General features: G+C 36.9%; 1 protein-coding gene across 10 annotated transcripts in view; it reads right to left on the reverse strand.

Moving 5' to 3' along the window:
* Positions 1 to 12,343, reverse strand: part of auts2a (activator of transcription and developmental regulator AUTS2 a) — a 501,602-nt gene that overhangs the window by 367,412 nt on the left and 121,847 nt on the right. For all 10 annotated transcript variants that reach the window (XM_028467010.1, XM_028467008.1, XM_028467009.1 and 7 more), the window contains exon 3: positions 10,647 to 10,859. In XM_028467010.1, the coding sequence (XP_028322811.1) occupies positions 10,647 to 10,859 (213 nt within the window). The remainder of the gene's footprint in view (positions 1 to 10,646; positions 10,860 to 12,343) is intronic.

Raw genomic sequence — 12,343 nt, forward strand, 5'->3', positions numbered from 1 at the left:
ATTAACTGAAAAATATATGAAATGACACCAGAAATACATAAATGACACTAAAACGACACAATGACACCAAAAACACAAAATTACAAGAAAAACTGACTCCAAAATACAAAATAAACAATAAATTAATTAAAATTTTTAAATACACAGTTACAAAAAAAACAGACAAACCCCACAACAAAAGATTCCAAAAAATGTCTGACATTAATCTTGGCATTTAATACATAGTGTATTACCTTTTTTATACTGCAAAGAGAAGCTGTACAGTTACCTAAAATCACAGGCTCTGTTGGATTGACATCATATCTGAGTCAACTGGGTTTATTGGGTGCGTCATTAAGCATTTAGTATTTAATGATGCATTTGTACACATGTATTGAAGTGGGTGGTTTCAATCTCAACATTTCTGTCGTCCACAATAACATTCTTCTTTATTAAAATACACAAAATACTTCAAAGAAAGCTAAAGGTTGAGAATCCTAGAAACGCGTAAACAGACTCCACATTTGCAGCAGAGCAAGTAGTTTTCATCCTTCTGTGACATTCTGCCTCAGTTTGATAAATAGAAACACAAAAATGTGTTGGACTGCATCAGTCCTTCCAGACTGACTCCAGTGCAGAAGAAAAAGCCTGACAACAACAATCAGTACAGCAGCAGCAGACAGATGAACAGAGCAATAGAGAACCTACCCTGAGCCGTCCTCACACTTGGTTTAAGTCTATAAACACTGGAGAGCAGACGGAGCTCACAGCAGGTTCCTCTGTACACACACAGCGCTACCCACTCAGACAACAACAACAAACCTCATCATAACCACAGGAACACATCTGCATTCATCTACTAAACACATCTGCATTTGTCTACTAAACCAGTGGTTCTCAATATGTTCAGCCCGCGACCACCAAAATAAAGGTCCCAGAGACCGCGGAACCCCACTGCAGCTGAATGAAGGTGGTTGAACACAGACATGAGCTTTTTTGAGGCCCATCCATAAAGTCAGCAAAATGATAGATGAATCTGTGATAACCACATTTATTTATTTATCTGAATAATATCCACTGTAATACAGGAAGTTTATTATTATTTGTGCCATAGTATATAGCAGGGGTGGAAAGTAACGAATTACATTTACTCTCGTTACTGTAATTTAGTAGCTTTTTTGTGTACTTATAGTTTTTTTGAGTACTTTTTAAAATCTGTCATTTTACTTTTACTAAAGTAAATTTAGTTTCAAGTAACAGTACTTCGCTACATTTGAAATAGATTCCGTAACAGAGTAAAATAAATCCTGCACGCGAACGGGAGTCTGCTACATTTGTGCTATTGAATGTACCCTAGAGCTGTTGTTAGGATCAGCTAATAGAATGTGTTTATGTCTGTGACAATTATTATTATTAATATAAAACTGTATTTGTAGGCGCGTGCACGTCACCCTGGGGCGTCAGTATCATTTTTTCCTCCTTCGGCTTATTCCACCGAGCATGTTTTATAGATTTTGTCTAACATACTGTACGCATTTCTTGCTTTCAGAGATGTTTTATTGGATGTATTGACACAAGCACGTCATCGAATTGACATCCTTGACATTTATTTTATTTTATTTTATTTTATTTATCCAGGTTAGCCACACCATGTCTTGTTCTCATGCACGTTATTTTGAAATGGTGTTCTCGAATAAATTATAATAATAAAAAATTAACCTAGTTTGATCTGTTTTATTTTTTATTACATGGGAGAGATGCCCCCCCCCGTAACTAAGTAACGTTTACTCTGAGTACATTTTAAGTAAGCTACTTTTTACTCTTACTCAAGTAGATTTTTACACCAGTAACTTTACTTTTACTTAAGTAGATTTTTTTCTGTACTCATTCCACCGTTGGTAGTCATCTTAAAGATGTAAATCATTGTTTTAATCAGAAATAAAATGGGTTAAAAGTGACAACAACAAAAAATTTGTGGAAAAATTGGTTAAATCTGATTTTTAAAACCACAGAAATAGGTTAAAAGTAGCAAACTTGACTGTGCAAAAACAGACAAAAAAATGGTAAAAAAGGATTTAAAGTGTCAATATTGGAACAATTAGTGTAAAATGGCAAATCATGGGCATTACAAATCATGAATGTGGTTAAATTGGCAAAATAATCATGAAATATGGTGAAAATATGTTAAAAGTGACAATAATGGGTCAACATAAGCAACATTAGGTGGGAAAAGCGGTGAAAAGGATTTATAAGTACCAAAAATGTCTTGAAAGTGGAAAAAATGTGCAGAAAAAATATTGATATTTGATGGAGAAGTGGAAAAATGGGAGTAATGTAGCAAAAATGCATTAAAAAGAGCAAAAAGTGATGGAAATAGGTTAAAATATGGCAAGTTTGGTGTAGTTGCAGAAAAAGGGTAAAAATTGTTTAAAAAATATTCTTAGTGTCTTGAAGGTAACTGGCAACCCCCTCCCAGTATCTTGTGACCCCAAATGAGGCCATGACCCCAAGGTTGAGAACCTGTGTACTAAACTAGGACTGGTGGTAACGTTGTTTTCACCTTCATCAAGAACAATGAAGGAAGGAAGGAGACACAGCAGTGTGATATCAATCAAATGAATTGATGTCAAGATGTGTTTAAGTGCACTCAATATAGTAGGAAATAAACTGATCTGCACTAGAACTGCATGGGCGATATGGACCAAAACTCATATTTCTACATTTTTTCTCAAAATGGCGATATACGATGTAAGTCTTGATATTTTTAAGTCAAAGTCTGATTAGAAAGACAATTCTGGGTTTAATTTGCTGATGCAAAATACCCCACAGGCATATTTATTAAAAAACAGCTGCACAATATGTGCCACTTTTGCCTTTTTTCTCTAAGGGACAGCACGTGTGAGTGAGTTCTTTAGTGTGGCTCGTTTAGGGGAAGGTCTGGGTTAGGACGCACTCAGTATTCCATCTAACTATGTTTTTCATGTTCTGAGAAGTAGCAAAATGTATTTGAATACAAAAGAAACTATAAAATAATATATCATTATAGGCGATATTGTAATTATTATATCGCCAAAAAGAAATCCTGATATATATTGAATATCGATATATTGCCCAGCTCTAATCAACACTGTATCTCATTGATCTGTGTTTAGTTTCAGGGTTTCCACAGTCCAAATAAAATGAATTTTATTTTCACAAAAATAAACAAACTCACTCTTGGTGAAACAATGAAAAGATATCTGGACTTGATTTGACCTCATATTTAATCTTTAACACACGTGTAACACTTAGGACAAACGGCTTTTCTCTGCATTTCACACACATTACAATATGGTTTACGCAAATACTTACAATGATGATAAAATGTGACACCTTAAAGATTACCTTGGACTTAATAAATATGTTGCAGTGAACTCGTGTGTGAATCTCCACGTGGGAGAGGATGAGAATAATCTTATCTTCACTGGCTCTTTTTCTCACAACTGTGGAGTGTCAGAATCACTTATAAACATGTCCTCCTTCTCCTTAGCATACGATATCTTACAGTTCAGTACATTAGGTCACTGCCAGAGATGGAAAACATTTGCATTAATCCCAGATTCCTTGTTCTGCTGAAAGCTGATAAGAGCTGATCTCCATCCTTTGCTGTTCTAAGGTCTTGAGATGTTCATGTGACATTACAGGAGCAACAATGTGCAGGCCACTGAGTTATTTATTACAGGAATAGATCAAGAGAAGGTTCATGCGACTTCTCGTGTGTCTGTTGGAGGCTATCTGTACGCCACATGTGATGGCCACAGCCACACATTACAATATCACCTACTCCAGACATAAGCAACATCTGGCCCGGGGGCCAGATGTGGCCCTCGGTCCATTTTTTGCAGAAAAAGCAAAGCAAATCCCCAAAGATTGTCATTCAAGAAGTTGGAAGGAATATGAAGCCCAACATAAAGGACAAGATAACGCCCAAAACACTTGAAATGTTAACACAATAAACAAAATGACAGGAAATACAAAAAATAACAAAAATGCAGAAAATGACAGAAAAATAAAACATAAAAACACACATAATAACCTCAAACACTAAAACACCAAAACCACAAAGACAAAAAAATGGACAAACCCCCTTTCCCGCCTGTGTCAACGCTCTGATTGGTCATTATTCTAAATGCTGACGTGAATGTTGATAATATGGCCCTCAGATCAGATACAATCACATTTTTGTGGCCCTCGCTGTGACAGAGTTAACCATCTCTGACCTACTCAGTTTTATTTTCAGTCATTTAAAGTTAACACCACACACTGTCTTTGAGTTACCTGAGCAGTGACTTCCTGGTCTGGCATAAGATGGTGGAGTGGGCGGAGCTGACTTTAATGCTGAGGCCTACGCCCATAGGACCAGACCAAGCGCAACGACCTAATGGGGGGAACTGGGAGTGGTCTCTACACTGTGTGTGTTTGATGGGCTGATCACCCAATATATAAGCTTCCCTTTGTGTGGAAGGTGTGTTAACACCATGGTTTGTTGCTCCTTGTAATCCAGTTATGTTTGGTTGACCTCTTTAAACCCAATTACTTCACTCATATGGTTGTATTTTTGTCAGAGTTTGTTCAAGTTTCTTTTTGGGGGAAATAAAACCCACATTTTTTAACTTCAATCCTGTTTATTGTTCCTTGGCTGCTTGGTCCACGCCATACAGATTTAGATTTTTTAAATATGTTTCATATATTTATATACTGTGTATCACTTCACCAAAATTAAATGTACATCTGTATCACTTTTGAAAGCCATCGTTCATTTAGAGCATTGTTGTATATTTACTAAGATTTAATAATACCACTGTAATCAATTCAGAATGCAATAATGATTTGAAACAATTGTTCCCATGAAGTATACAGTGTTTTGTAGCAACATATATTCATGTCATTGTTACATGTCAGCACCACATGTGTAGAGCCTAGGAAACTACTTCCTGAAACAGAAATAGTTTTTTTTATATATATATATATATACAGTATATATACTGTATAGCTTCCATTTGTAGGACAATATCACAATTTTTACCAATATTTTCTCCATAAAACCAGTGGTTAACAGGGTAGGATGTGTTTAACATAAACACACACACACAGTGAGGTCATCACTGCAGGACTGGACAACCTTGACAACGGCAGATAGAACCACGTGTCCTTTAGAGACAGAGACGTGACACAGACTGCAGAGCTTTGCTGCGTGCACACGGAACCAGATAATGAACAAGTCCAGATCGTTAAAATGTCTTCAGTTATTTACAAGGCTTTCCATTAGGGGTCTCACAGCAGCCCCCTGCCTGCACCAGGGTTGGGGTCAATTACATTTTAGTATAATTACATCTTCAATTACCCATGTTCAATTAAAACTCAATTACGATTACATTGAACTGTTTTTTTTTTTTTAAATTATAAATAAATTGAAATTATTATTTTTCCCCTGAAAGTAAATTACAAATACGTTGTCAATTACTAAAGTTCAATATAAATTAATCACAATTACTGAGGCTTTAATAAATGATCCACATAAAATGTAACCTTCCTCTTGTGTTAGCTTTCTGTTAGCATTAGCATCTCTTATGATAATGAGTCAGTTTTGACCCACGTCTTAAATCAGCTGTAAAATACATAAAATTATTATCCATCACCCAATTAGTTTTTTTTTTTTTTTTTTTTATCTCTTTCTTATCTTGTTAGGCTTCCTAATCCATAAAAATATTGATAATAATATTTTTGGTGTTGGTGTCAGTAGACCCCTAGATTTCAAATTATTTATAAATAAAAATGATCCTCAAGAGAACTGACAGGTAAACTTGATATGAAACATATTTATATAATTATTAACTATGTACGTGTAAGCCATAGAACTGTAACATGGTTCCACAGGTTTGTGTTTAATTACATTATAAATGACAGTTTTTTAGATTATTCATGCCACAATACAGTTCTAAAAATAAATTCTGAACTCAGTTACAAACACACGCAGTATTTAAAATAAAATATATTCTAAATGAGTAAAATAAAACAATATTTATACAAAAAGTACACAAAAGAGCAACAGAAATGCAGAAAAATATACAAAAAGGCACCAAAACACAAAATGACTCCAAAAAACACAAAACTAAATGTTTATATAAAAATACCATAAAATGACAACAGAATTGCACAAAACTGCACCAAAAAGAAAACACAAAATGACTCCAGAATCACACTACAATGGCAACAAAAACAATAATTATACAAAAAATCACCAAAAAGACAACAGAAATACAAAAATACACATAATGACTCCAAAAAACATATATTACAGAAAAATGCGCCAAACAAAAAATATATAAAGATGAGTAGAAAAAAAACACATTCATCATATGCATGTCACATAGATTTAAACCAGGGAAAATTGCACACGCTATTTTACTTTGCACCCGCAAATATTGCCCTTTATAACACTACAGAGGACAGAGCATGTACACTTATTTGTACATCCAACCTTCAAACACATTTGGTCATAACTGACAAATCTACTTAAGCTCCTCCCACCATATGAATGCATACTTCTGACGGGCACTTTACTAGTAGTATTTAATGACCAATTATGTAATAAACAGCAATAATTGACCCCTACCCTGGCCTCCACTGACCTTTATCAACATGCACTATTTCAATATGATCCTTCACTACAGCCGTTAACCTCATCTCTGCTCCACTCTGTCTTTGAACGTTAAATCAATGCACAACCTTAAAACACGTGACGTCACCATCAGGTGAATACTTGGAAAAAAATCTAAATGTGTGCTCGTATGTTCCACAGCAGGTCCGTTGTTAATCTTCACTGACCATGTGACACATACAGTAATGCACGCTCAGCTCACTGGGAATGCAGCTATCAATTACTTCATGCTTGTAACAACTATTGAAGTATTTAATCGAGAACTCATAAACAGTGATCGCTGCATAAATGGATGTGTTTGAGCTCAATGGATCCTGAAGAAGCTGAAAGGCTTTAATTTACATGGAGTGGTGCTTAATCCTCACCAGGGAGACATGCTTAGTGTAAGGATTGCAAAAGACTTCAGCATTTTCACCTCACATTTCTCCAGGTGCCAACAACTATTTTATTATTGCCTGGTGTGAACGGCTGCTCCAATAGCAACAAAATGCCTCTGCACATGGTGCAACTTTTATTTGTAGTGAACAGCAGGTTTAAAGTCAGCAATTACTGATTTGTTTAGTTTTTTGCCAGTAGATGGTATTGTTGGTTTGGTTGTGTCAGCCACTGTGTTATTGCTGTGTAGTCCTGTCTGTAAAACCACTTCATATTAAGATATGCTTAAACTTGTTTTAAGTCAATATCTGTTCATTCTATTGAATTGCATTGATATTTAATCTATATTTGTCACATTTTTGTTAACGTGTGCTTTCTACTGCTGGAGACATTGTCACTTCTCAGCAGAGCAGCCTAACTACTGGCCCCGTTTACCAGCTCCTGTTCCTACATAAAAACCTTGAAAATTGTGCCACTTCTGCACAATTTTCCACTCCAGTAGATGGCGCCGTAGATATAATAATATTTAGGAGGTTTTGAAGCAAATAGTTTGTCCTCTGAATGATCAACTGGGTAGAATATCGCAATATATCGTGGTATCGCGACAATATTGTATCGTGACCCAAGCATCGTGATACGTATTGTATTGCAACATCCTTGCCAATACTCACCCCTCAGTGCCAATACTTAAATATACAATTTACAGTTTAATTTCCTACCATCATTACAACAATACATTGTCTTCCAATCAAGAGGATGACTAATTGCTTGTGTTGAAAATAGTGTTGTAAATATGGGTGTCACTTTAATGCATTAATTACAGGAAAAATTAACACGCTAAAAAAAATGATCGCTTTAATCATTTGTTTTGTTTGCACGCCAAACAGTGCGGAACCTTTCTCATTCTCGCGTTCCCAGTATACCCATAATACTGATGCACCGACGACAACTGTAGAACCTGAGAAGAAGTTTTTGTGGGCGTTGTGCGCAAATTGTGCAAGAAAGAGTTTGTGGATCAGCATAGCTTTTCCTCCTCCAGCGGAGCTCTCCCACCTCAATGCTAACTATGTAGCAGCTAGCACCTCAATGCTGACTATGTAGCAGGTCCTTCTATGTGGATGCTACACTAGACAGAGTGACCCATACAATCCAGACTGGATAAGATGACAGGGTTCAGAGCTAAAATGAATAAATCTATGAGTGACAAATAAACAAAGTCAGTGGTTAAATGATTGTAGTGGTCAGTCGACCACTCTCAGTGGTAAAGGATGTGGGGCTACTACTACTACTAAGGGATTACTTGATGTGATTACAGTACTTATTTTGTGATGAACAATGTTATTTATGATGTGTTAATTTACAGCACTGTGATTGATGGGTCTGTTTTATTTATTATATATTATCTGAAGGAGAGAAAAAGCAACAGGTTTGATGTTCAATAATTGTATTGATCATAAAAATGTTCTTATTGTTTATGATGTGATAACGTATAGCACTACATATGGACCTGATGCTTTATTTCATTTGTATTTTCTATTCTAGGTGGTAGACCCCTCTACCACCTGAGCCATGGGTCGTCCTCTGGTCGAGAGGTTGGGGGATCGATCCCGGTCTATACCGGTCTGTGTGTCAAAGTGTCCTTGGGCAAGACACTGAAGCCCAAGTTGCTACCAGTGGTTGACTAGCGCCTTGCATGGCAGCTCTGTCCCAATGAGCTGATATGTAAAGCACTTTGTGACCTCTGTCTGTAAAAGATGCTATAAAAATAAACATTACTTACTATAGAAATAAACATTACAATATTCCCCTGATGATCTAAACTAAAGATATCAGCAGCCCTTAGGATTACCCCCAGTTTCCACTGGATGCGGCTCCGCTGCGTTACGTCACTGCCGCGTCACCAGAGCTGATAGGTTTCCATTTTAGTCTATGTGATAATTTCCACCGGGTCCGCTGCGGTGCGTGTCAGCTCCTTCCCAGATGCGGTAGTCCAGTGCCCTCCACCAGATATACGCAGGGCTTCTATATCTGGCGGATACCGGAGCACGACGCATCAATCAGCACAGAGCAAATGAAGCTAAACAGGAAATTAAGCACGTACTCCACAATAAAATATCGGGTTACTTTTCAAAATAAAACACTTCAGATTATATTTCAAGTAAATACATCACCAAAACGTCATAATGTGTAAAGACAAATTCACATCCACTACATTGATTCCTCTCATACTGTAACTGTACTGGAAACTGCAGCATCTTTGATTTAGTTCATGTTTTACTGGTGCAGTTTTATCTCTTCTCTGTTGGCTGTTGATAAAAAATGTGTCTATAACAAATCCAGAGTCCAACCTTCTTGTTCTCCTTTGTCAGGAACACTGACCTGTTTATCTGTTTATTGTTGCGTTTATAACACATACTGTACATTTAACCGCGTTCTCGCGTGATTATATAAATATCGTGAGAACTGCTCTGTCTTGTGACGTCACACTCGTTCAACCGGAGCGCACCGCGGCGCACTCCAAACGCAACCGGTGTGAATTACCGGACGGCGGACAGCGGTGAAATACCGGATCGGTGCCGTGGCGCAGCGGAGACGTATCTAGTGGAAACCCCGGGTTAGTCTCACATACAGTGGAATGTAAATGGTTCAAGTCTAAAGAAGAAAATAGTTGACATTGAACTTTTTTGCATGTTGTGCTTTGAAACATCTTGTTTTTGTCTGTCAAGAGTATTTAAAAGAAAACTGAAACTAAAGAGAGAATGATCTTTAACTGTTCAATTTTTTCATGGTTTTTAAAATGAATTTATATGGTCTTGGTCACGATCTCAACCTCGAAAAGTCTTTATCTTGTTTAGGTCTAGTGCATTCTGGTCTTGGTCTCAGATAGTGTGGTCTTGAGTACAACACGAGGTGAAGAGTCCATTAATCAGTCCAAACAGTTTATCTTTAATAATAAGTACAGTAGTCCCTCGTTTATCGTGGGGGGGAAGTAGTCAGCTTTATTTTTTACAATTATTATACATGTTTTAAGGATGTAAAACCACTCACCATGCAGGAAAAAGTTCTCTGTAGCATTGAGCTAGGATAGCATTAGCCACTAATCACATCGGCTTTTTTCATGGTATATGTTTATGAGAGGATAAAAAGGAGCACAGCTCCTCGCTTCAGCAGGGAGTGAAACTCACCGAGTTGGATGTGTCACTGGTGAGTGAACGCAGCATTAGCCAATCAGGAGGCAGAACACAATGCGTGTTCATACGCTGAAAAAATAAAATGCATCCAAAATTGCACTGTAAAAAAAATCCGCGAAACACCGACGCCGCCAAACATGAAAACCTTTTAACGATATATGTCCTATGAATACAAGCCTTTTTTCAGAATGAAATATAAACCAAAGTTAGCTTAGAGTTTACTACGCTCATATAGCAACTGTCGGTATAAACTGATTGTGCCAAGTGGTCACATCGTTTTGACTTGTGACACCTCGGGGCATCAAGACTGATACATTTAATAAAAGATGTGTAACCACCGTGGAGGGAGCATAGACAGTAACAGTGTTATCAAGTCGAGCAGAAAAATAGCAGCAACTCACCAAAGCGCATTTCTTGCTGAGGTTTTTCTTCTTCTTCTTTCCTTGGGAACGTGCCAGCCGTGGGTTGTTCTCCTGGTCTGAGGACCGGTGCTTGAGGTAATGGTTTTTACACGACTCCAGGCTCAGGCCGTTGGGGACTCTGACGGGCTTTTTCTTGTGCAAGAGGCCTGACGGGTTGTCTCCAGCTTCCTGGGGCAGGAGTGTCATGGTTTTCTGTGGAAACAACAGCAGAAGAGAGGACACACATTAGACCCACATCATCTAATTTACAGCAATATTTACAACACTAAATAACTGCAACAACATGTGTGGGAACCCTTTCATCATAAACATGCTGAATGCTCAAAGGAAGGAGCTGTGCACAGGCTCATTACATCTGATTATACAGTGTTACAGTGTGTTCAACAACAGCTGGTAATGGAAACAGCTGAATTTCCAACAAACCTTCAAATATCGCTAAAAAATGTTTGAAACATATTGCATAAGCGCTATGGAAACACTTTTTCCGCACATGACCACTTCTTTACGAGAAAATATAGCCCAGTACGTGTGGACAGCAGAGAAACAGACATTTCATACCATTATACTTTAAAATGATTACTGCCACATTAGACAGCAAACAACAAAGAGATGCAGAGTGTTATAAGAAGGTTTGGAGAGTCCATCTTCCTGCAGCCAAGTCTCGCGGGATGAGATTTCAATTGAAGATAATTATATAATCTCAATTTTAGAAATATTGCTTTTATTTAGCAAAAAAAAACTGTAATGGAAAAACAGTCAATGACACAGAAAGGCTTTGGATTAACGTGACTGACATTTTTTTCGTTGCATGGAAATCTATTTTGAATAATTTCATTCTTTAGATATTCTCGTTCTTATGCTAAATCAATATTGAAGGATCAACATACTGAAAGTACATCCATGGCTCCAACCAGAGATTAGAGTTCAGCACTAAATGCAAAAAAAAAAAAAAAACAATAAATAAATAAAACATAAAAAGATTTAACTCTTTACAGACAAATGCACTCTAAACTCTTCGATAGAATTATTGACGCCCTCTCTCTAAATTCTGTCCAGAGACAATCCAGTTTGCCAACAGCATTTACAAAAAGTTTTAACACACTACTGTGGAAAGCTATAAATAGCTTGTTTTTGCAAAGCTGGGTTTAATCACAACTAATTAAAAGTCAATCACTGAGAAGAAGCAATAAAAATGGAATTAATTGCCTGTAATAACTATTAAAAATACAGATTAGCATATCCTGACAAGTAACTGTAACTAACATGGATCTCAATTCTTCAGTTTCAGATGTTTAAGCTACAGAAAAGATATAACGTGAAAAATGTAAACACTTGTACAACACCACAAATCTGCAGAAATGTAAATGCCATTGTAAAAGAAACAGATGGAAAGATTAGAAGAGAATTGAGATATACATGTGTTATGATGTAAAGCCCGTTTTAGATCAGAAAAAATAGGAGATCAAAACCTTCTTCCTGTCAAAACCCAAGAAGAAAAACAGCCGTCGAATGTTTGTTTTCATGACTATCTCGATGGTGAGATAAGAAATAACTGGAAGCATTGAGTTGCCAAAGAGATGTGGTGATGCAGTTTGACACGGCTGATCGATAGAAGCAACAGTCAGTGCAATGCATCACAGCAGCCTTCTGTGATCATCACACAGGAAATCACTTTG

Source organism: Gouania willdenowi, chromosome 14, assembly GCF_900634775.1.
Source record: "Gouania willdenowi chromosome 14, fGouWil2.1, whole genome shotgun sequence".
NCBI classification, from domain to species: domain Eukaryota; kingdom Metazoa; phylum Chordata; class Actinopteri; order Blenniiformes; family Gobiesocidae; genus Gouania; species Gouania willdenowi.